The 27,044-nt window shown below is 39.9% G+C and overlaps 1 protein-coding gene across 1 annotated transcript in view; it reads left to right on the top strand.

The window, feature by feature from the left end:
• LOC126989183 (sodium-coupled monocarboxylate transporter 1-like) overlaps positions 1 to 27,044 on the top strand; it is a 45,325-nt gene that overhangs the window by 3,732 nt on the left and 14,549 nt on the right. Inside the window, exons 2-5 of the mRNA XM_050847731.1 lie at positions 9,244 to 9,462; positions 14,297 to 14,415; positions 18,019 to 18,173; positions 26,348 to 26,598. Coding sequence (XP_050703688.1) covers positions 9,244 to 9,462; positions 14,297 to 14,415; positions 18,019 to 18,173; positions 26,348 to 26,598 — 744 coding nt within the window. The remainder of the gene's footprint in view (positions 1 to 9,243; positions 9,463 to 14,296; positions 14,416 to 18,018; positions 18,174 to 26,347; positions 26,599 to 27,044) is intronic.

Raw genomic sequence — 27,044 nt, 5'->3', positions numbered from 1 at the left:
AAAGTTTTCAAAGTACCGCAAAAAGTACCGCAGGATTTTTTACTGCGATCCGCAGTAGTGCGGTATTTTCAGAAAGTTTGCGGTAATGCGGTACTTTTTCGTGATGCGGTACTACCGCACTACCGCAGTAAGTACAGCACTTGCCTATATATATATATATATATATATATATATATATATATATATATATATATATATATATATATATATATATATATATATATATATACATATACTATTACAGCAATAGCGAAGGTGCACGTTTCAAGGTAGTAGTTATAACCAATTCAAGCCATATATAATCCTTTTTCGTTGAGGGTACTCCAGTTGATGTGCGTATATGCTAGTGGTGTTAAGCACATTTGAGGCTTCTTATCGCTTCTAACAATATGCGCCTCTATCGATATCTATGTACAAAGTTCGAATTTATGATTAACTGGTGCCCCCAACGTTAAACACTTACTTTCTTAGACGACTGCGAAGTACGTGTAGCTACTGGCACAAAAATATTTATATGCAGGTCCCAATGGCTCTGGAACCAGAAACGTAAACATTGTACTTGTTAACTTTGCAAAGTCTAGGAAAATGGCTAGTTACAGAGACGCGAGCCTCCTTGTTTGACTTGGTATAGCAATGATGGCAGCGTTTCAAACGAGATCGATCGCACCCTAGTTACTACTCGTCGGGGAATCCTTCAGAATTAAAAAGGATTTCCGGAGTGCTGAGATCTTTGCGACTGACTACGGACATGTTGCAACATTGAGAATAAGGATCAAATTGAAGAAATTCTCAAGATACAACCAAACGGGTTTTCATCTTAAGAAAAAAAAAAAAAACAGTCTTGTTCTCTAATGCTATGCAATGTCAGTCTCGAATCGCTTTGGGGTGATTGGGATACGTTGAAGTCCTAAAATTCTTAAGGATATTGATGATTGCATTTGACAGCGTGTAAGGTAGAGAATAGATAATAGGGTGGAGAGTCGCTCTGGCAGGTTGAATGGGGACTGTGACCGATACAGGACCCTGCCAAGAAAAAAAATCGACATCATGGCCGAGTAATCACCGTACGGTTAATGGGCAGATAGTATTAAGTGTGAATGGATACCAAGCTTGTTTTGATGAATATCAAGGTCATCTGCACACAGCTAGCGAATCCTAAGTTATATATATATATATATATATATATATATATATATATATATATATATATATATATATATATATATATATATATATATATATATATATATATATATATATATATATATATATATATATATATATATATATATATATATATATATATATATATATATATATATATATATATATATATATATATATATATATATATATATATATATATATATATATATATATATATATATATCTATATATATATAGATATTTTTTTACAACAGGAGGCAGCTCAAGGGCACACAAAAAAGAAACAATAACAAAAAAAGCCCGCTACTCGCTGCTCTAAAAAGAAACAAAAGAGGTGGCCGAAAGGAAGATCATATACGGGAGGAGAGGTGTCCTGATACCCTCCTCTTGAAAGAGTTCAAGTCGTAGGCAGGAGGAAATACATATGAAGGAAGATTGTTCCAGAGTTTACCAGCGTGAGGGATGAAAGAGTGAAGATGCTGGTTAACTCTTGCATAAGGGGTTTGGACAGTATAGGGATGAGCATGAGTAGAAAGTCGAGTGCAGCGGGGCCGCAGGAGGGGGGGAGGCATGCAGTTAGCAAGTTCAGAAGAGCAGTCAGCGTGGAAATATCGATAGAAGATAGAAAGAGAGGCAACATTGCGGCGGAATTTAAGAGGTAGAAGACTATCAGTATGAGGAGGAGAGCTGATGAGACGAAGAGCCTTAGCCTCCACTCTGTCCAGAAGAGCTGTGTGAGTGGAGCCCCCACACACATGAGATGCATACTCCATACGAGGGCGGACAAGGCCCCTGTATATGGACAGCAACTGTGCAGGGGAGAAGAACTGGCGGAGACGGTACAGAACGCCCAGCCACGAGGAAGCTGATTTAGTAAGAGATGAGATATGAAGTTTCCAGTTGAGATTTTGAGTTAAGGATAGACCAAGGATGTTTAGTGTTGAGGAAGGTGATAGCTGGGTGTTGTCAAAGAATAGGGGATAGTTGTTTGGAAGATTGTGTCGAGTGGAGAGGTGGAGAAACTGTGTTTTTGAAACGTTGAAGGACACCAGGTTCTTGTTGCCCCAATCGGAAATAATAGTAAGGTCTGAGGCTAAGCGTTCTGCAGCCTCCAGCCTTGAGTCGTTAAGTTCCTGAAGGGTGGGTCTTCTATTAAAAGAAGTTGAGTAATGCAGAGTGGAATCATCGGCGTAGGAATGGATAGGACAGTTCGTTTTGGAAAGAAGATCATCAATGAACAACAGAAAAAGAGTGGGAGATAGGACAGAACCCTGTGGGATACCACTGTTAATAGATTTAGGGGAAGAACAGGGACCGTCTACCACGGCAGAAATAGAACGGTCAGAAAGGAAACTGGAGATAAAGGTACAGAGAGAAGGATAGAAACCGTAGGAGGGTAGTTTAGAAAGCAAATATTTGTGCCAGACCCTATCAAAAGCTTTTGATATGTCCAGCGCAATAGCAAAAGTTTCACCGAAACGGCTAAGAGAGGATGACCAAGAGTCAGTTAAGAAGGCTAGGAGATCACCAGTAGAACGCCCCTTGCGGAACTCATACTGGCGATCAGATAGAAGGTCAGAAGTGGAAAGGTGCTTTTGAATCTTCCGGTTAAGGATTGATTCAAAAGCTTTAGATAGACAAGAAAGTAAAGCTATAGGACGGTAGTTTGAGGGATTGGAGCGGTCACCCTTCTTAGGCACAGGCTGTATGAAGGCATACTTCCAGCAAGAAGGAAAGGTAGATGTTGACAGGCAGAGGCGAAAGAGTTTGACCAGGCAGGGTGACAGCACTGAGGCACAGTTTTTAAGGACAATAGGAGGCACTCCATCAGGTCCATCAGCCTTCTGAGGATTGAGGCCAGAGAGGGCATAGAAAACATCATTTTGAAGAATCTTTATAACAGGCATAAAGGAGTCAGAAGGGGGATGAGTAGGAGGAATATGCCCAGAATCGTCCAGAGTGGAGTTTTTAGAAAAAGTTTGAGAGAAGAGTTCAGCCTTAGAGATAGGACTGAGGAGTGGAGGGAAAGATGAAAAAGTGAAGTTGGAGGAGATGTTTTTGGCTAGATGCCAGAAGTCACGGGAAGAGTTAGAGAAAGCAAGGTTTTGACATTTTCTATTAATAAAAGAATTTTTGGTTAGTCGGAGAATAGATTTGGCACGATTTCGGGCAGAAATGTAAAGTTCATAATTAGCATTAGTTTGAAGGCTCTGGTACCTTTTGTGAGCTACCTCTCTATCATTGACAGCACGAGAACAAGCGTGATTAAACCAAGGCTTTTTAGCGTGAGGAGTGGAGAAAGAACGAGGAATGTATGCCTCCATTCCAGAGACAATCACCTCTGTGATGCGCTGAGCACACACAGAGGGGTCTCTATCCTGGAAGCAATAATCATTCCACGGGAAACCGGAAAAGTACATCCTCAGGTCGTCCCACCGAGCTGAAGCAAAATGCCAGAAGCATCGCCTCTTCGGTGGGTCCAGAGGGTGTACAGGAGCGATAGGACAGGATGCAGAAATAAGATTGTGATCGGAGGAGCCCAACGGAGAGAACAGTTTGACAGAATAAGCAGAAGGGTTTGAGGTAAGGAAGAGGTCTAGAATGTTGGGCCGATCTCCAAGACGGTCGGGAATACGTGTAGGGTGCTGGACCAACTGCTCTAGGTCGTTGAGGATAGCAAAGTTGTAGGCTTGTTCACCAGGATGGTCAGTGAAAGAGGATGAAAGCCAAAGCTGGTGGTGAACATTGAAATCTCCTAGGATGGAGATTTCAGCAAAGGGAGAGTGGGTCAAGATGTGCTCCACTTTAGAATTCAAATAGTCAAAGAATTTTACATAGTTGGTAGAGTTAGGTGAGAGATAAACAGCACAGATGTATTTAGTAATAGAATGACAATGAAGTCTTAGACAAATGGTGGAAAATTCAGAAGAGTCAAGGTTGTGGGCACGAGAGCAAGTGATGTCGTTGCGCACGTAGGCGCAACATCCAGCTTTGGATTGAAATTTAGGATAGAGATAGTAGAAGGGAACAGAGTAGAGATTGCTGTCAGTAGCCTCAGAAACCTGTGTTTCGGTAAGGAAGAGAAGGTGAGGTTTAGAGGAGGAGAGATGATGTTCCACAGAATGAAAATTAGAGCGAAGACCGCGAATGTTGCACAAATTGAGAAGACAGAGGTTCGAGGAGTTATCAAGACACCTCTCGGGTCGGCAGCCAGAAGGGGAGTCCTCCCTGGGGGAATTTGTGGTCCCCCCCCCAGGCGGGGACTCCGAGGCTTGGTGTATGTGCGCCATTTTGAAATTTTAATTTTGTGAAAAGGTGTATATGTTGTGTGAATGTAGTGTGCTGTGGATAAAGAGAGGATCTGTCTTTAGAGAGCATGCTGAACTACTCTCCGGTGTTGGTGAGACAATAGGGAAACGGTTAGTGAGGACATGGGAAGGGTCTTTGGAGGGCTTCAGCTCCCTTCTCACCTCCCATATATACCTCACCGGGAGTGGCTTGCGCCCGTTGGCCACCTCTCTAAATTCTTTTTTAGGAGTGGTGAGTGTGTGTGTGTGTGTGTGTGTGTGTGTGTGTGTGTGTGTGTGTGTGTGTGTGTGTATATATATATATATATATATATATATATATATATATATATATATATATATATATATATATAGATATATATATATATATATATATATATATATATATTACAATAAAGGAGACAGTTCAAGGGCTTAAAAAAACTATAATGAAAAAAAAGTCCGCTACTTATTGCTCCTAAAATGATTAGACAGGAGTGGCCGAAAGAGAAGTCAATTTCGGGAGAAGTGTCCTGATACCCTCCTCTTGAAAGAGTTCAAGTCGTAGGCAAAAGGAAAAACAGATGAAGGAATATTGTTCCAGAGTTTCCCAGCGTGAGGGATGATACTATGAAGATGCTGATTAACTCTTGTATAAGGGATTTGGACAGCATAGCGATGAGCTTGACTAGAAAGTCGTGTGTGGAGAGGCCGCGGGGGTGGTGGTGGGGGGGGAGGGCATGTAGTTAGCAAGTTCAGAAGAGCAATCAGCGTGAAAATATCGATAGAAGATTGAAAGAGAGGCAACATGGCTATGGAATTTAAGAGGTAGAAGACTATCAGTAAGAGGAGGAGAGCTGATGAGAAGAAGAGCTCCAAGAGAGCATTGTGAGTGGATCCATCCCACACGTAAGATGCATACACCATACGAGGGCGGACAAGGCCCCTGCATATGGATAGCAACTGTGCGGGGGGGAAGAACTGGCGGAGACGATACAGAACGCTCAACCTCGAGGAAGCTGATTTAGTGAGAGAGGACATGTGAAGTTGCCAGTTGAGATTTTGAGCTAAGGATAGACCGAGGATATTTTGTGTTGAAGAAGGTGACAGCTGAAAGTTGTCGAAGAATAGGGGATAGATGTTTGGAAGATTGTGTCGAGTTGATAGGTGGAGAAATCTAGTTTTTGAGGCATTGAAGGACTTAAGGTTCCTTTTACCCCAATCGGAAATTATAGCAAGGTCTGAGGTTCAGCGTTCTGCAGCCTCCAGTTTGGAGTCTTGTAATTCCTGTTGAGAGGGTCTTCTATTGAAAGAAGTTGAATAATGCAGAATGGAGTCGTCAGCGTATGAGTGGATAGGGCCCGTTTGTTATGGAAAGAAGATCATTGATGAATAACAGGAAGAGAGTGGGTGATAGGACACAGCCCTGTGGAACACCACTGTTGATAGGTTCAGGGTAAGAACAATGAAAGACGGCAGTTTAGAAAGCAAAGACTTGTGCCAGACTCTATCGAAAGCTTTCGATATGTCTAGCGCAACTGAGAAAGTTTCACCGAAATGGCTAAGAGAGGATGACCAAGAATCAGATAAAAGAGCAAGAAGATCGCCAGTAGAACGCCCCCTGCGGAACCCATACTGCCGATCAGATAGGAGGTCAGAAGTGGAAAGGTGCTTTTGAATCTACCGGTTAAGGATTGTTTCAAAAGCTTTAGATAGGCAGGAAAATAAAGCTATAGGGCGGTATTGCCTTTTGTAGGCACAGGCTGTATGAAGGCAGGAAGGAAAGGTAGATGTTGACAGGCAGAGGCGAAATAGTTTGGCCAGGCAGGGTGTCAGCACGGAGGTACAGTTTTTAAGGACAATAGGAGGCACTCCGTCAGGTCCCTAAGCCTTCTGAGAGTAGAGGCCAAAGAGGGCTTTTTTTTTTTTTTTACAACAAAGGATACAGCTCAAGGGCACACAAAAAAGTAAACAATAATAAAAAAAAGTCCGCTACTCGCTGCTTCGAAAAAGAATCTAAAGAGTTCGCCGAAAGAGAGGTCAATTTCGGGAGGAGAGGTGTACAGATACCCTTCTCTTGAAAGAGTTCAAGTCGTAGGCAAGAGGAAATACAGAATAAGGAAGATTGTTCCAGAGTTTAACAGCGTGAGGGATGAAAGAGTGAAGATGCTGGTTAACTCTTGCATAAGGGGTTTGGACAGTATATTGATGAGCATGAGTAGAAAGTCGCGTGCAGCGGGGCCGCGGGAGGGGTGGGAGGCATGCAGTTAGCAAGTTCAGAAGAGCATTCAGCGTGGAAATATCGATAGACGATAGAAAGAGAGGCAACATGGCGGCGGAAATTAAGAGGTAGAAGACTATCAGTACGAGGAGGAGAGCTGATGAGACGAAGAGCTTTAGACTCCACTCTGTCCGAGAGAGCTGTGTGAGTGGAGCCCCCCCCACACGTGAGATCCATACTCCATACGAGGGCGGACAATGCCCCTGTATGTTCCTATCATATTAGCATCTGTATGAAAAAATATGAATGACTATTCTTGTGGTGGTTCACACCCGGTGCAGTTACCTCACTGCACTCCCATTTTCCTTTATTGTTATTGTTTATATCTTTTTATTTATTTGATTTCTATTTTGTTTTTTATGTCATGTTGAATCTTTACCATACTCTCTTTAACGACCTCAGAAATAACAACAATATAGATGATGATGTATCAATGGAAATTATCAATCAAATGTATGGACACATGGATTTCAACGCCCTTTCTAAATACCTCACCACGTACAATAATTTTCTCTCATCTCGAAATTCTAATCAGCTTACTGTAATGCATATTAATTCTAGATCTTTATCATAGAATTTTGATAATATTCAATCATTTCTCACTAGCCTTCACTCTCCTCCAGATGTGTTGACTATAACTGAAACTTGGCTGAGTCAGAGGGGGGATAAGTAGGCGGAATATGCCCAGAATCGTCCAGAGTGGAGTTATTACAGAAAGTTTGAGCGAAGAGTTCAGCCTTAGAGATTAGAAGAGACGGGAAGAGGAAGAAGTGAAATTAGAGGAGATATTTTTGGCTAAGTGCCAGAAGCCTCTGGAAGAATTAGAGAAAGCAAGGTATTGACATTTGCTATAGATAAAGGAGTTTTTGGTAAGTCGAAGAATAGATTTGGTACGATTCCGGGCGGAAATGTAAAGGTCATGGTTAGCGGGAGTTCGAAGGCTCTGGTACCTTTTGTGAGCTGCCTCTCTATCTTTGACAGCACGAGAAGAAGCGTGATTAAGCCAAGGCTTGTTAGCATGGGTAGTAGAGAAAGTATGTGGAATGTATGCCTCCATTCCTGAGACAATCACCTCTTTGATGCGCTGAGCACACACAGAGAGGTCTCGATCCTGGAAGCAGTAATCATTTCACGGGAAATCGGAAAAGTTCATCCTCAGATCGTCCCACCGAGCTGAAGCAAAATGCCAGAAGCATCGTCTCTTCGGTGGGTCCAGAGGGTGTACAGGAGCGATAGGACAGAATACAGAAATAAGGTTGTGATCGGAGGAGCCCAACGGAGAGAACAGTTTGACAGAATAAGCAGAAGGGTTAAGGTAAGGAAGAAGTCTAGTATGTTATATTTATATTAGTATGTTATATTATATTATATATATATATATATATATATATATATATATATATATATATATATATATATATATATATATATATATATTACAGCTAAGGAGACAGCTCAAGGGCGCAAAGAAAAAAAAAGAAAAAAGGCCCGCTACTCACTGCTCCCGAACAGAAGTTAAAGGTGTCCAAATCAGAGGTTAATTTCGGGAGGAGAGGTGTCCTGATACCCTCCTCTTGAAAGAGTTCAAGTCGTAGGCAGGAGGAAATACAGATGAAGGAAGATTGTTCCAGAGTTTACCAGCGTGAGGGATGAAAGAGTGAAGATGCTGGTTAACTCTTGCATAAGGGGTTTGGACGGTATAGGGATGAGCATGAGTAGAAAGTCGAGTGCAGCGGGGCCGCGGGAGGGGGGGAGGCATGCAGTTAGCAAGTTCAGAAGAGCAGTCAGCGTGGAAATATCGATAGAAGATAGAAAGAGAGGCAACATTGCGGCGGAATTTAAGAGGTAGAAGACTATCAGTATGAGGAGGAGAGTTGATGAGACGAAGAGCCTTAGCCTCCACTCTGTCCAGAAGAGCTGTGTGAGTGGAGCCCCCCCACACATGATATGCATACTCCATACGAGGGCGGACAAGGCCCCTGTATATGGACAGCAAATGTGCAGGGGAGAAGAACTGGCGGAGACGGTACAGAACGCCCAGCCTCGAGGAAGCTGATTTAGTAAGAGATGAAATATGAAGTTTCCAGTTAAGATTTTGAGTTAAGGATAGACCGAGGATGTTTAGTGTTGAGGAAGGTGATAGCTGGGTGTTGTCAAAGAATAGGGGATAGTTGTTTGGAAGATTGTGTCGAGTGGATAGGTGGAGAAACTGTGTTTTTGAGGCGTTGAAGGACACCAGGTTCTTCTTGCCCCAATCGGAAATAATAGTAAGGTCTGAGGCTAAGCGTTCTGCAGCCTCCAGCCTTGAGTCGTTAAGTTCCTGATATATATATATATATATATATATATATATATATATATATATATATACATATATGTATATATATATATATATATATATATATATATATATATATATATATATATGTTATTTGTGCGTATTACTTATTATATGCCTATCTATTTGCCTTCTTTATCCGAACAATTTTTTTTTTTTTGTGTTTTCAGACTTGTTCTTTTTTTTATGGTTGGAATGATTGGACTGTGGTTTCTGTTTTACTTCTCCGGGGTAGTAGCGTATGCCGTCTACCATGACTGTGACCCTTTGAAAGCAGGTCTTATTGAGAAGCCAGACCAAATTCTTCCCTTTCTAGTGATGGACAAGCTCGGCCACCTCACTGGACTACCTGGCTTGTTCGTCTCCGCTGTGTATGGCGGTGTGCTAAGGTGAGGAACAAAACTATAGTAATTTATATAATACTGTATATACAGCTGTTTTATTTATTTTGACAGTAAGTATCGAAAATTCTAGTCACCATTGCTTAATACAGACGATATATTGATTGAGATTCTTGACCTTCCGGAAATTTCACTCCTCCACCTCTTCATCCATACTTCAGATTTCCTCATTTTGTTTTTCACTTATTACCAAAGGTGTTCATTTGTCACTTCAAATAACCATTTAGTGCCCCAGTATGGCAATCTTTAGGTTAACCAGGGAAGGCATCGAGCTGACTACCCTAATCATTGATATTATTCATATCATCAATATTATAATTCCCATCATACTGCTGATAACTCAGGCCAACAACCGATATGGTTCTCATACATGATTATGGTTTTTCAAATAATCACACTACTTTGGACTGATTTCAGTTCTGATATTCATTTTCTGCTGTTGGACCAAGTTCCTCGAATATCGTGTTGAAAACATATTCAATATGCAATAATTCGCTTCAGCTTTGTTTCATATATTGCAGTCGACATAGATAGCTCTGTGATGATTTGTGATACAAAAATGTAGCATTTCAGGGCAAATAATGATAGAATTCAGTAAATTTCTAAAAATACTTTTGAACTTTGCTTTTCTGGTTCTTCAGCTGATTTTCTTCCCGTTGCAGCATGCATTAGTAGTCGCCCATCATGCTGGGACTGAATCGGCTTCAATTAATACCTGCCCTCCATTAAAGCAATGACTTGCTGAAACCTTTCACCATGCTCGCCACTGATGTCCCCAATGTTATCTGGGAAGAGTTCGAGGTGTGAGTGGCAGAAATAAAATTTCAAGGACATCCGTGAGCCCAAAGCTCGATAACTCCGTAACATGACTGCCACTATTTCTTCGTAGTTGCTTCCACGGCTGTTTCCAAGATAGTTCTGTGAGACATACACGAATGATTCCTATGCCTCCATCTCCAGTATGTTCAATGCCTTAATGAAGTCATCACAATGAACCAGAATGCAGATTTGAGGAACAGTCAAAGCACTCACGTTGAACTTGGCTTCAGATACCACGCCACCGAGCTTCACAGACAGGTACTGAAACCCAGTAGGCCTACCCTTTTGATTCATTTACTTTTATGAAAGTTTTCATCAACAACATGCGGTGGAGGCAGAAATATCCTTTATTGGATCTTCCGGGGGGTTGTAAAGACAGTTGAACCTTTCGCGAGCATTTTTTGCTCTACTATTTAACAAGCACAGAAAGCACATGTGTTTTGTATAACAGCCCTGAAGGCTCAGAAGTAGACTGATTGCTCTGAGGTCTCCGCATATTTTCCACTTGTGCTTCTCATACCAGATAGCAGTAAGCACAATCTTCATAGTTTTATAGCTGTCAATCATCTTTGTCGCATGTTTTATTGGCTCTGGAACATAAGTAGAAAGATATAATTAATGAATCACCAACAAAAATACGAAATATATTGAATTAATGCACAAATTCAACAGATGGAATTAAACAAAAAAGGTACGAGTCCCATCCAAGGTGATACACCGATATACGGGTTCTCAGAAATCGAACCCAATAGGTCTTTACTGATCTCATATTTGTGTTACCCGAGAATCTGACCACTACCTTTCAGAACTATGAAATAACTTTGTTTTAGTTGACCAGTGTAATGCTAATAACCGTAAAAAGGATAAGAAGAATAACAATAATAACAATAATAATAATGAAAATAATAATAATAATAATAATAATAATAATAATAATAATAATAATAATAATAATAATAATAATAATAATAATAATGATAGTAGTAATGATATTAAAAAAATATATTATAATAATAATATAATTAATGAAAATAACAGTAATAATAATAATAATAATAATAATAATAATAATAATAATAATAATAATAATAATAATGATAATAATAATGAATTAGATAAAAATAATCATAATAGTAATAATAACAGTAATAATAATAATAATAATAATATTAATAATAATAATAATAATAATAATAATAATAATAATAATAATAATAATAATAATAATAATAATAATAATAATAATAATAATAATAATAATAATAATAATAATAATAATAATAATAATAATAATAATAATAATAATAATAATAATAATAATAATAATATAGTATTTCCATTTGGAACTGGCCAGTGGGGTGTAGGTCTATGCGGGTCAGCCCCTCCCCTCATATCTGCCACACACTCTCAAGACTTCTCGTTTCCTTGCATATGTCAACTATTTATTACCTTTAAATGAATATAATTAAATAATTGGATACTACTATTATGTTGTTGTTTTTTTAAGTCTTCGCCTGTGGCGCTCGTAGGCTTTCGTAGTAGGGCCTGATGATCGCCCCCAGCCCGATGTAGCGCAGGCAAGGGTTTATAGTGGTGCCATCCTGCATTGGCTCATGCTGCCCTCCCGGAGCTCATCTTTAATCCTGGAATCTAGAGTCCGGGTTGATAGGTGGTCTTCTGGACAGCATGTGGGTAGCCTTAGGCCACTCGGCGGCGGCTGAAAAATCCTAGCTTGGTGTCACTAAGCGGGTCGCGCAATCGCGTTTTCCTGAACGCTGCGCTTCGCGCTATCCACTCAGCCACCTGTTTAGTTTTTAGGATAATAAAAAGATGTTGGATAAATACAAATATTTGGCATCGTTGCATTCCAACTTTGTCAAGTGTCGTGATATTTATTCAAAATCATTTTTATTATCCTACAAACTAAGCAATCTTAAAAATATATGACCTTGTTAGATTGTCCAATTATTTAATTAGATTCATTAAAGGGTGTCAGCCGATGCGGGTCAGCCCCGCCCAGCAGCTATGCCACACATTCTCAAGACCTCTCGCTTCCTCACATATGTCAGCTGTTTATTACTTTTTAAATAAAATTTAATTTAATAATTGGATAATCCAATAAGGTCATGTAGTGTTAAGATTGTTTCGTTTTTAGGATTTTTGTGTGGCCGACTACCAGGCCCTACGAAGAAAGCCTACAGGCCCCATAGGCGAAATATGAAAAAAAAAAAGGTCCAGATTTTCAGCATGCCTGGTAGTGCGACTCTACTAAATACAATGTTGTCCAGCGTTTTCGCAGAGGCAAATCCACTCGTAGATCTCTGGCGCTCTCCAGTGCACTCCTTTGCATCTCGAAGAGTCTCCTAAATACAATGTTCTTCAGAGTCTTCGCCGATGCAAATCTACTCCTAGATCTCGGGCGCTCTCCAGTGCACTTCTCTGCAGCTTGAAAAGGCACGCTTGAAGTTATCTCACAGTTCTACAGGATTAAAAAGGATGGTGATCGCATTAAATCGATTTGAGCTTATCATTGCATACTCCTGAGCACGAGATCAAACACAGTTGTTGAAAGTCGAGTGTTTTTGATCTGACATGGAGTTTGAGTGTCGTTAAAAGAAAAGTATGTTCACTTGAAAATAACTCACCACTCTGGAAACCTCTGCAGTTCTGACGGATCATCTAACAAGTACTTACGAGGATATTGTCCCTAACTACCTCTCCAGCGCTGATATACTGAGTCCAACGGTGTAGCTCGCACTGGTGTCTGCTACCATGAACATGCAATTCTTCTGGGTCTCAGGACATTCCAGAAACACACGCAGAGCCCTCCAAAGTTTAACCCCGGGCCTGGTTCTGAGGGATGGCCCCGCTTCTGCACTTTCTCGGCCACTTCCTTCTTCAAAAAAGTGGGTTGGTGGGCTCTCCCGATGCATTACTCCACCGCACGGTCGGGTCCCCAGCAGAATCAGATCGGAGCTGAGGCTTGCACCGCGACCCTGACCTCATTTTTTCTTTTTTTCGATTTTTTTTTTCGTGTGTGTGTGTGTGGGTGGGGGGGGGGGTATGGGGGGCAAACACTTCCCCCGAACTAGCCCAGAACAGGGGGCTGGTTCGACTCCATTGGGCAGGGACGGAGAAACCCCTAAGTTATCCTTCGGATAACCAAAGAAAGAAGCATGCACAGGAAGGAGAAAATAAAAATTACAAAAGCTCAGGAAGGTTGAGGACTCTGCATTCATCATCCAAAAAGACATGCCCTTACCTATTTTGTATTTAACATTTCGACAAGTAGACATTTTTGATGGGGCTTAATTGTCCAGCCCATTGTGGCGCAGGCAAATGTTTATAGGGGCGCCATTTTGATCGGCTCGTACTGCCCCCTGGATATAATTTTTTATCCTCTCCTTAGAGAGAGAGAATCTAGAGTCCGGGCCGATAGGTGGTCTTCATAGCGGCATGTGAATAGTCTCGGACCACTCGTCGGTGACTGAAAGATCCCAGCTGTGGCGGCGAGTGGGACGCGAACCCTCGTCCTCCTGGAAGCGACACCGACACTTGAACCACTCAGCCATCACCAGCCCTATCATAATGCCATGTTTTTATAACAATGACTGATTATGATATCATAAACATCATTATTACTTAGTGTTCATAATATATTTGATATAACTAATTGTCTTATTTGATATGTCACCAAGAGGCAGTTATTTCTCAAAAAAAAAAAAAAAAAATTCTTATCGATAATTTTGTTATACTACTAGTTAAATTTTATGAAATATTACAAAATGGAAAATATTGGGCCTGCAATACACAGGTGAACAATATGGGTCAACGAAAATTTGATCCATAGGAACCAGCCACAGCCACGCATACCAATTGCTTCTTCAACATCAAAGACTGTTAGGATGTTTATGGCAAAAATCGGACCTCTGGGCACCGATATATTCTTTTTTTACCTTAAAATATGTTCTTGGCATTGCTGAAATAAGATATTTCCCCATAGTTCCCTATCTACCACCGGGAACGCCATTGCATGCCTGGTGTGGGAGGACATCCTGCTGCCATGGCCTTACTTCGCCCGCATGTCTAACACTGCTTCCAGCGCAGTCTGCAAAATAGTGTGTAAGTCGCCAAAAGTAGCATACATAAATTTCTCAAGAAATGTTCCTACATTGAATAATCTACTTAATATTAGGTAAAGTTTTTTTTTTTTATAATGGTCTAAACTTTAACATTCCTTTGTTGATGAGTACGTTTTTTGTTGAACCAAATATGATAAATGATCATTCGACAATATTTTATTTAAACAATTATTAGCATGTCATTCATTGCCCAAGGATTTTAGATGTTCATAAATTATTTTCCTCTACCGTCCCTTTTTCAGAGGAATTTTCTGAAATTTTCATTCCTAAGAAAGGTGATCGCTCTAATCCCTAAAATTACCGTGCTATTGTCTTTACTTTCTTGTATTTCTGTAGATTTTAAAACAAACCTGAAAAGTAAAGATTTAAACATCTATCAACTTCTGACCTTCTTTCTGATCGCCAGTACAAATTCCGCAAGGGGCATTTTACTAGTAATATTCTTGCCTTCCTGACTGTCTCTTTGTCACCTTCTCTTAGCCGTTTTGACAAAACTACTGCTGTTGCCTTAGACATCTCAAAAGCTTTTGACAAAGTCTTGCAAAAGAAATTGCCATCTCAATAATTCTCCTTCCGATTATATGTCTATCTCTGTACTTTTATCCCTTTCCTTTCTGGCCGGTCTATCTGTTGCACGGTGGACGGTCACTTTTATTCCTGTCCTCAGGGGCCTTTTCTTTATCTAATTCTTTTTATTTTGTTTATCAATCATCTTTCCATAACGAACGGTTCTATCCACTCCTACGCTGATGACTCAACTCTGCAATATTTAACTTCTTTCAACAGAACACCTTTCCAATAGGAACCACTTGACCCAATGTTGCTTGCCATTGAATGCTAAACCCTGGCATTGCTATCATTTCCGATTGTGTTTGAAGGAATTTTGTACCCACCAGTGCCTGAAAACTCAATGTTTTCATCCATGAACTCGACACGATCTTCGAAACACCTATCACTTAGTCTATGACAACTATCTGCTATCCACTTCCTTTATACTTTACAATCTCAGCATGTTCTTAACTCAGAATCTTAATTGGAAACTGCACATCTCCTCTAATCTTAATTTAGCTTCCTCGATGTTATAGGCGCTTTTATATACAAGTGCCTTGCTTGCCTCCATATGGAGTATGTATCCCATTTGTGTGGGGTTCCACACCCACAGCACTATTAGTCAGAGTGGAGTCAAAACTCTTCGTTTCATAAACTTCCGTCCTTTTACTGATAGTCTTCCACCTGGTGTATTCTGATGCAGCATTACTTCTTTATCATCTATCGACATGTTCATGCTGACTGGTCTTCTGAACTTGTTCACTGCATGCCTTCCCCCCTTTTGCGGCTCCACTATTTCTACTTCTACTCTTGCCTATCTCTATTCTATGAAAATTCCTTGACGAAGAGCTAATTCTTTTATTCTTTCATCACATCCGTTATAAACTCTGGAACAATCTTCCTCCGCCTGTATTTTATTCTGCAGGCGGAGGAGGGTGTTCAGACCTCTCTTCTGACATCTCGATCTCTTTTCTTTTACTTGAGCTGCTGATAGCCTTTTTTGTTTGTTTGTTTGTTTACCCTGTAGCCGCTTCCCTTAATTTAAAACGATTTATTGCTGTATGTGATATCCTCATATATAGCTATTGGCATTCCCATCATAAATTTTGAATGCTTACCTTATCGAATCCAGCTTCCATTAATACACACATAATTACACGTGATATATTTGCAGACGTGTCATATTAGGAAATATTGCTTATTATTTAAATTTTATAACCTCTCCTGTATTAGTTTATTGTCTTTCGTTGGCCCTATTGCGCTGGTAGACTTTTTTGATGGGGCCTAATGGTCGGACCCAAACCCGTAATGGCGCATCTTGTTTGGCTTATGCTCTCCCCCGGTGCTAATTTTTCATCCTCTTAAGAGAGTGTATTTAGAGTCCTGGTAGATAGGTGATCTTCAGGACAGCACAGGCCATTCGGCGATAACTGAAAATTGTTGCTTTGTAGAGAGGGGCGAGACGCGAACTCGGATCCTCAGGACACCACGCACGCTGACCACTCAGCCACCGCTTAAGACATAACGATAATATCGAACTGTATTAATATTAAAAATAATAGGATAAATAAAACAACGTGGAACTGGCAGAAGCAATTCCTGATGTTAGTCTCCCTCCGGCGGCATCAAATCTACATGATACTATTGCTCACTCGATTGTGCCTAATTCTTTTGGTCTGCAAGTAATATACACTAACTAGAGATTTAAGCAACAAAACTAAGGTCGACAACCCCCATACGTCAAAACATCATCTTTTCTGGAGATTGCTTAGCAACTACTTAGCTGATGAACGTTTGGTACAAGAAACTATAGGCGTGCATTGTTTTCACAATAAAATCTATAGGTAAAGATTCGTATTAGGTCCGTGCCAGTATCTCATAATCTACTTGATGAAACATCACTATCTCTTCATAAATCTTTTCTACAAACCTTCAACAGTCATGGAAACGCTTTGAAAATATAATTCAAGGACTTTTTTTTTTACTCTTGAAAATATGGGATAATGTTTACGAAAGCGCGTCGCCTCCTCTGCTGCCGCAGCCGCAAAATAGCTCGCAGAGGGCTTAGGGTCGGGGAGCATATTTAAACTACTCCAACCGAACTTTACGACCTACTAACGGGGGGGCTGCGCCCCCCTCGACCCCCTCATGTATATGTGAGTTATTTCAGCGAGGAGGTATTTCTCGCAACACCCGCTGCAGCGTCGCCGTGGCCAGCACCAGGGGAGGCGACGCGCTTTCGTAAACATTTTCCCATATTTTCAAGAGTAAAAAAAAAAGTCCTTGAATTGGATTTTCAAAGCGTTTCCATGACTGTTGAAATTTAAAAAATATATGAAGATACTGATGTTTCATACGGTAAATAATGAGATACTGGCACAACCTAAAACGAATCTTAACCAAATCTATATATTTCGAGGGTTTACTTAGGCCAAACAAGCGTCATGTATCACAGCAGCCGCTATAAATAAAATTAGCCTACGCCAGTAACAGGCTAAGGTTGTTGAAAAGACCCATCAAAAAACTTAACTGCGCGGAGAGGCAGCATATAATATATAAATATATATATATAAATATATATATATATATATATATATATATATATATATATATATATATATATATATATATATATATATATATATATATATATAGCAATCATTCTGAATAAAAAACGCCTGCGCTACAAACAGGGTAGGGACCTTAAAGCCCCTCAAGACAGCCTTTCGGCGCTGTAAGCATCACACACAATAATTGCAGCTCCAATAAATATAAATATGTAAATTCCCCAAAACTTATTAAAAAAAATAAACGGCTGTAACTAAGTGGTTAGCGTGCGAGTGCGGAATTCTTAAGACCCCCTCTCAAGTTACAACAAGCACTAAAAGATTATACGTTCCATTTACTGCCGCGAGGCAAAAGAGAACCAATATGTCGTCATGATGTGCATCTACTAGAAATCGAACTCTAGAGAAACACAACAAGATCAATTGGCATTACAGGATTTACATAATTTTATTTTTCTGTATGACAGCGGCTGTAGCTGGCGTGTCCGGCATCTTCTTGGGGATGTTGGCAGGACAGTTGGGCAACGTATTTCACGTGACCATCAGTGTGTCAGGATCAATCATGGGGCCAATGCAAGGCATCTTTGTCGCTGGCATCTGTGTACCTTGGGTAAACACAAAGGTAACTGTGTGTGTGTGTGTGTAATAATAATAATAATAATAATAATAATCGGTTTATTACGGAGATGGCAGCCGTTAGGCTGAAAATGTACATATTAAGATTATAAAGTGTAACTATATAAAAAATTACAATATGAAAGGTGTGTGTGTGTGTGTGTGTGTGTGTGTGTGTGTGTGTGTGTATATATATATATATATATATATATATATATATATATATATATATATATATATATATATATATATATATATATATATATATATATATATATATATATATATATATATATATATATATATATATATATATATATATATATATATATATATATATATATATATATATGTTTGTATTTTTTTTTACAATAAAGGAGACAGCTCAAGGGCACAAAAGAAGGAAACACTAATAAAAAAATAAAAATAAACCGCTACTCGCTGCTCCCCTCCAAAAAATCAAAAGAGGTGGCCGAAAGAAACGTCAATTTCGGGAGGAGAGGTGTCCTGATACCCTCCTCTTGAAACAGTTCAAGTCGTTGGCAGTAGGAAATACAGATGAAGGAAGATTGTTCCAGAGTTTATCAGCGTGAGGGATGAAACAGTGAAGATGCTGGTTAACTCTTGCATAAGGGGTTTGGACAGTATAGGGATGAGCATGAGTAGAAAGTCGTGTGCAGCGGGGCCGCGGGAGGGAGGAGGGAGGGGCAGGCAGTTAGCAAGTTCAGAAGAGCAGTCAACGTGGAAATATCGATAGAAGATAGAAAGAGAGGCAACATCGCGACGGAATTTAAAAGGTAGAAGACTATCAGTAGGAGGAGGAAAGCTGTTGAGACGAAGAGCCTTAGACTCAACTCTGTCCAGAAGGGCTGTGTGAGTGGAGCCCCCCCACACGTGAGGTACATACTCCATACGAGGGCGGACAAGGCCCCTGTATATGGATAGCAACTGCGCGGCGGAGAAGAACTGGCGGAGACGATACAGAACGCCCAACCTCGAGGAAGCTGATTTAGCGAGAGAGGAGATGTGAACTTTCCAGTTGAGATTTTGAGTTAAGGATAGACCGAGGATGTTTAGTGTTGAAGATGGTAACAGCTGAGTGTTGTCGAAGAATAGTGGATAGGTGTTTGGAAGATTGTGTCGAGTTGATAGGTGGAGAAATTGAGTTTTTGAGGCATTGAAAAAGATAAGGTTCCTTCTCCCCCAATCGGAAATGATAGCAAGGTCTGAGGTTAAGCGTTCTTCAGCATCCAGTCTGGAGTCGTGTACCTCCTGTTGGGATGGCCTTCTATTGAAAGAAGTTGAATAATGTAAAGTGGAGTCGTCGGCATATGAGTGGACAGGACAGTTTGTTATGGAAAGAATATCATTGATGAATAACAGGAAGAGAGTGGGTGATAGGATAGAGCCCTGTGGATCACCACTGTTGATAGGTTTAGGGGAAGAACAGTGACCGTCTACCACCGCAGATATAGAACGGCCGGAAAGGAAACTGGAGATAAAGGAACAGAGAGAGGGATAGAATCCGAAAAAGGGCAGTTTAGAGAGCAAAGACTGGTGCCAGACTCTATCGAAGGCTTTCGATATGTCTAGCGCAACAGAGAAAGTTTCACCGAAACGGCTAAAAGAGGATGACCAAGAGTCAGTTAAGAGAACAAGAAGATCGCCAGTAGAACGCCCCTTGCGGAACCCATACTGCCGAGCAGATAGAAGGTTAGAAATGGAAAGGTGCTTTTGAATCTTCCGGTTAAGGATTGATTCAAAAGCTTTAAATAGACAGGAAAGTAAAGCTATAGGGCGATAGTTTGAGGGATTGGAACGGTCACCCTTCTTAGGCACAGGCTGTACAAAGGCATACTTCCATCAGGAAGGAAAGGTAGAGGTTGATAGGCAGAGACGAAAGAGTTTGACCAGGCAGGGTGTCGGGCCGGAAGCACAGTTTTTAAGGACAATAGGAGGCACTCCATCAGATCCATAAGCCTTCTGAGAGTTGAGGCCAGAGAGAGCATAGAAAACATCATTTGGAAGAATCTTAATAACAGGCATAAAGGAGTCAGAGGGGGGATGAGTAGGAGGAACATGCCCAGAATCGTTCAGGGTGGAGTTCTTACAGAAAGTTTGAGCGAAGAGTTCATCCTTAGAGACAGATGAGACGGCAGTGCTGCCGTCAGGGTTAAGGAGAGGTGGGAAAGAGGAGGAAGTGAAATTCGAGGAGATATTTTTGTCTAGATGCCAGAAGTCACGGGAAGAATTAGAAGAACCAAGGTGTTGACATTTTCTGTTAATAAAATTAGTTTTGGTAGGTCGGAGAATAGATTTGGCACGATTCCGGGCTGAAATGTAAAGGTCAAAGTTAGCGGGAGTTCGAAGGCTCTGGAACCTTTTGTGAGCTGCCTCTCTATCTTTAATAGCACGAGAACAAGCATGATTAAACCAAGGCTTTTTAGCATGAGGAGAAGAGAAAGAACGTGGAATGTATGCCTCCATTCCAAAGACAATCACCTCTGTGATGCGCTGGGCACACACAGCGTGGTCTCTCTCCTGGAAGCAGTAATCATTCCACGGGAAATCGGAAAAGTACATCCTCAGGTCGTCCCACCGAGCTGAAGAAAAATGCCAGAAGCATCGTCTCTTCGGTGGGTCTAGAGGATGTACAGGAGCGATAGGACAGGATACAGAAATAAGGTTATGATCGGAGGAACCCAGCGGAGAGAACAGTTTGATAGAGTAAGCAGAAGGATTAGAGGAAAGGAAGACGTCTAGAATGTTGGGCCTGTCTCCAAGATGTTCGGGAATACGATTAGGGTGCTGAACCAACTGCTCTAGGTCGTTGAGGTGAGCAAAGTTGTTGGCTTGTTCACCAGGCTGGTCAGTGAAATAGGATGAAAGCCAAAGCTGGTGGTGAACATTGAAATCTCCCAAGATGGAGATTTCAGCGAAGGGAGAGTGATTCAAGATGTGCTCCACTTTAATAGTTCAAATAGTCAAAGAATTTTACATAGTTAGTAGAGTTAGGTGAGAGATAAACAGCACAGATGTATTTAATAATAGAATGACAATGAAGTCTTAGCCGGATGGTTGAAAATTCAAAAGAGTCAAGGTCGTGGGTATGAGAGCAAGTGATGTCGTTGCGCACGTAGGCGCAACATCCAGCTTTGGATTGAAATTTAGGATAGAGATAGTAAGAGGGAACAGAGTAGACGTTGCTCTCAGTAGCCTCAGAAACCTGTGTTTCGGTGAGGAAGATAAGGTGAGGTTTAGAGGAGGAGAGATGGTGATCCACAGAATGAAAATTAGAACGAAGACCGCGAATGTTGCAGAAATTGATAAGGAGGAGGTTCGAGGAGTTATCAGGACACCTCTCAAGTCAGCAACCAGAAGGGGAGTCCGCCCTGGGGGAATTTATGGTCCGCCCCCCCACGCGGGGACTCCAAGGCATTGTTATTTTTCGCCATTTTGAATTTTGAATTTTGGGAAAAGGTGTGTGTGCTGGGTGAATGTAGTGTGGTGTAGAAAGAGAGAGCAACTGTCTTTAGAGAGCATGCTGAAGTGCTCTCTGGTGTTGATGATATATATATATATATATATATATATATATATATATATATATATATATATATATATATATATATATATATATATATATATATATATATATATATATATATATATATATATATATATATATATATATATATATATATATATATATATATATATATATATATATATATATATATATATATATATATATATATATATATATATATATATATATATATATATATATATATATATATATATATATATATGGAGTAAGACACCTGGTGAGGTATATATGGAGGTGAGAAGGAGCTGAAGCCTCCACACACAACATATACACCTTTTCCCAAAATTAAAATTTCAAAATGGCGCACATACAAGCCTCAGGTCCCCGCCTGGGGGACCACAAATTCCCCAGGAGGACTCCCTTCTGGCTTCCGACCCGAGAGGTGTCTTGATAACTCCTCGAACCTCTTTCTTCTCAATTTCTGCAACATTCGCGGTCTTCGCTCTAATTTTCATTCTGTGGAACATCATCTCTCCTCCTCTAAAACTCACCTTCTCTTCCTTACCGAAACACAGGTTTCTGAGGCTACTGACAGCAATCTCTACTCTGTTCCCTCCTACTCTCTCTATCCTAAATTTCAATCCAAAGCTGAATGTTGCGCCCACGTGCGCAACGACATCACTTGCTCTCGTGCCCACGACCTTGACTCTTCTGAATTTTCCACCATCTGGTTAAGACTTCACTGTCATTCTATTACTAAATACATCTGTGCTGTTTATCTCTCACATAACTCTACCAACTATGTAAAATTCTTTGACTATTTGAATTCTAAAGTGGAGCACATCTTGACCCACTCTCCCTTCGATGAAATCTCCATCCTAGGAGATTTCAATGTTCACCACCAGCTTTGGCTTTCATCCTCTTTCACTGACCATCCTGGTGAACAAGCCTACAACTTTGCTATCCTCAACGACCTAGAGCAGTTGGTCCAGCACCCTACACGTATTCCCGACCGTCTTGGAGATCGGCCCAACATTCTAGACCTCTTCCTTACCTCAAACCCTTCTTCTTATTCTGTCAAACTGTTCTCTCCGTTGGGCTCCTCCGATCACAATCTTATTTCTGCATCCTGTCCTATCGCTCCTGTACACCCTCTGGACCCACCGAAGAGGCGATGCTTCTGGCATTTTGCTTCAGCTCTGTGGGACGACCTGAGGATGCACTTTTCCGATTTCCCGTGGAATGATTATTGCTTCCAGGATAGAGACCCCTCTGTGTGTGCTCAGCGCATCACAGAGGTGATTGTCTCTGGAATGGAGGCATACATTCCTCGTTCTTTCTCTACTCCTCACACTAAAAAGCCTTGGTTTAATCACGCTAGTTCTCGTGCTGTCAATGATAGAGAGGTAGCTCACAAAAGGTACCAGAGCCTTCAAACTAATGCTAATTATGAACTTTACATTTCTGCCCGAAATCGTGCCAAATCTGTTCTCCGACTAACCAAAAATTAATAATTATATAATTATATAATTATATAATTAATAGAAAATGCCAAAACCTTGCTTTCTCTAACTCTTCCCGTGACTTCTGGCATCTAGCCAAAAACATCTCCTCCAACTTCACTTCTTCATCTTTCCCTCCACTCCTCAGTCCTGACGGCAACACTGCCGTCTCATCTATCTCTAAGGCTGAACTCTTCTCTCAAACTTTTTCTAAAAACTCCACTCTGGACGATTCTGGGCATATTCCTCCTACTCATCCCCCCTCTGACTCCTTTATGCCTGTTATAAAGATTCTTCAAAATGATGTTTTCTATGCCCTCTCTGGCCTCAATCCTCAGAAGGCTTATGGACCTGATGGAGTGCCTCCTATTGTCCTTAAAAACTGTGCCTCCGTGCTGTCACCCTGCCTGGTCAAACTCTTTCGCCTCTGCCTGTCAACATCTACCTTTCCTTCTTGCTGGAAGTATGCCTTCACACAGCCTGTACCTAAGAAGGATGACCGCTCCAATCCCTCAAACTACCGTCCTATTGCTTTACTTTCTTGTCTATCTAAAGCTTTTGAATCAATCCTTAACCGTAAGATTCAAAAGCACCTTTCCACTTCTGACCTTCTATCTGATCGCCAGTATGGGTTCCGCAAGGGGCGTTCTACTTGTGATCTCCTAGCCTTCTTAACTGACTCTTGGTCATCCTCTCTTAGCCGTTTCTGTGAAACTTTTGCTATTGCGCTGGACATATCAAAAGCTTTTGATAGGGTCTGGCACAAATCTTTGCTTTCTAAACTACCCTCCTACGGTTTCTATCCTTCTCTCTGTACCTTTATCTCCAGTTTCCTTTCTGACCGTTCTATTTCTGCCGTGGTAGACGGTCACTGTTCTTCCCTAAATCTATTAACAGTGGTGTCCCACAGGGTTCTGTCCTATCTCCCACTTTTTTCTGTTGTTCATTGATGATCTTCTTTCCAAAACGAACTGTCCTATCCATTCCTACGCCGATGATTCCACTCTGAATTATTCAACTTCTTTTAATAGAAGACCCACCCTTCAGGAACTTAACGACTCAAGGCTGGAGGCTGCAGAACGCTTAGCCTCAGACCTTACTATTATTTCCGATTGGGGCAAGAAGAACCTGGTGTCCTTCAACGCCTCAAAACACAGTTTCTCCACCTATCCACTCGACACAATCTTCCAAACAACTATCCTTTATTCTTTGACAACACCCAGCTATCACCTTCCTCAACACTAAACATCCTCGGTCTATCCTTAACTCAAAATCTCAACTGGAAACTTCATATCTCATCTCTTACTAAATCAGCTTCCTCGAGGCTGGGCGTTCTGTACCGTCTCCGCCAGTTCTTCTCCCCTGCACAGTTGCTGTCCATATACAGTGGCATTGTCCTCCCTCGTATGGATTATTCATCTCATGTGGGGGCTCCACTCACAGCTCTTCTGGACAGAGTGGAGGCAAAGGCTCTTCGTCTCATCAGCTCTCCTCCTCATACTGATAGTCTTCTACCTCTTAAATTCCGCCGCAATGTTGCCTCTCTTTCTATCTTCTATCGATATTTCCACGCTGACTGCTCTTCTGAACTTGCTAACTGCATGCCTCCCCCTCCCATGGCCCCGCTGCACTCGACTTTCTACTCATGCTCATCCCTATACTGTCCAAACACCTTATGCAAGAGTTAACCATCATCTTCACTCTTTCATCCCTCACGCTGGTAAACTCTGGAACAATCTTCCTTCATCTGTATTTCCTCCTGCCTACGACTTGAACTCTTTCAAGAGGAGGGTATCAGGACACCTCCTCTCCATTTGATCTTCCTTTCGGCCACCTCTTTGTTTCTTTTTAGGAGCAGCGAGTAGCAGGCTTTTTTTTATTATTGTTTTTTTTATGTGCCTTGAGCTGCCTCCTTTGTTGTAAAAAAAACAAAAAAAAACATATATATATATATATATATATATATATATATATATATATATATATATATATATATATATATATATATATATATATATATATATATATATATATATATATATATATATATATATATATATATATATATATATATATATATATATATATATATATATATATATATATATATATATATATATATATATATATATATATATATATATATATATATATATATATATATATATATATATATATATATATATATATATATATATATATATATATATATATATATATATATATATATCTATGGTATCAGTTCGGGGCCGAAAAAAAGGACACAGATATGTAAAAAAGCCCGCTACTCACTGTGCCTAAAAAGAGTTAGAGGAGTGGTCGAAGATAGGTCAATTTCAGGAGGAGAGGTGTCCTGATACTCTCCTCTTGAAAGAGTTCAAGACGTAGGCAGAGGGAGTACAGATGAAGGAAGATTGTTCCAGAGTCTACCAGCGTGAGGGATGAAAGAGTGAAGATGGTGGTTAATTAGCTCTTACGTAATGTAAAGAATTTCATTACATGAATTTCATTACATGAATTACAAGACTAGAGGTTGAAGGCTTTCGAGCGCTCAATGGGTTTATTTATTCCTACAAATTGTCACCAGTGATTGCGTCTTTATGCCACCGCAATTTGAACTTTTTTTTCAATTAGCAAAACTTACTGTGTTTCTCTTCGAAATGTAAGCAGTAAACTTAAATACAGTGAGTAAGAGTACTGTTAACAGAAGAAGTAGTTCATCATTCTCGTTGTCTTATATATTGTTAAACGAGACAAAATATATGAATAATAAACTTGTCACAAAACTTTATCATTTGTATTGCATTGCAATAATGAATGTGTGGACAATGCTTACTACATGTCAGCACACAGCCGGCAACTACTGCCAAGCTCTATATATAAAATCTTAAGATATTCAACAATTTTTCTTTAGAGAATGAGACGGGAAATTTCAAAACTGGACACCGAAGTGTTGCTATACGTAGCAGTGCACGAGATATCACATATGGTCCTCAAAATAATGACAATAGTACATAATGGAATAATATGTTCAACAATGCCTCCCATACGGACCAAAATAGTGTTGCTAACTGCGAACCAATCCCCAAAAATATCCTCATGACATGACATTGTTTGCCCCGTCTTCAGGGTGTCGTGATCGGATTCCTTACTGCCATCTCCTACAACCTGTGGATTGTAGTGGGCAAATTCTATAGAGGCGGAGGCTCTCCTCAAATGCTGCCACTCTCTATGAAAGGTTGCCCAGAGAATATACTCAACTTCGTAAACTCCACCATAATCAACAGTACCAGCGAACTAGATTTCACAATTGGACCCACTGCAGCTCTTCCAGAGGAATCATACAGCAATCAAACCACAGCTTATGGACAAACCAACGAGTATGTTTTAATTTTATTCTTTTATCGGCATTTTAACGCATAAACAAACGTAGATAATGAATAAAAAAAAAAATATCATTATTGTAAATACTAATATTAATATTATTGTAATTATTATTAATAATATAATTACTATTATTATTATTATTATTATTATTATTATTATTATTATTATTATTATTATTATTATTGTTATTTTAATTATTTTTATTGTTATTGTTATCATTATTATTATTATTATCATTATTATTATTATTATTATTATTATTATTATTATTATTATTATTATTATTATTATTGTTATTATAATTATTTTTGTTTTTGTTACTACTATTATTATATTTATAATTATTATTATTATTATTATTATTATTATTATTATTATTGTTATTGGCCCTATTATTATTCTCTCTCTCTCTCTCTCTCTCTCTCTCTCTCTCTCTTCC

This window comes from Eriocheir sinensis, unplaced genomic scaffold (genome assembly GCF_024679095.1).
Source record: "Eriocheir sinensis breed Jianghai 21 unplaced genomic scaffold, ASM2467909v1 Scaffold109, whole genome shotgun sequence".
NCBI lineage: Eukaryota > Metazoa > Arthropoda > Malacostraca > Decapoda > Varunidae > Eriocheir > Eriocheir sinensis.
The sequence above is the reverse complement of the archived record's forward strand: the minus strand, read 5'-3'. Positions and strand labels throughout refer to the sequence as shown.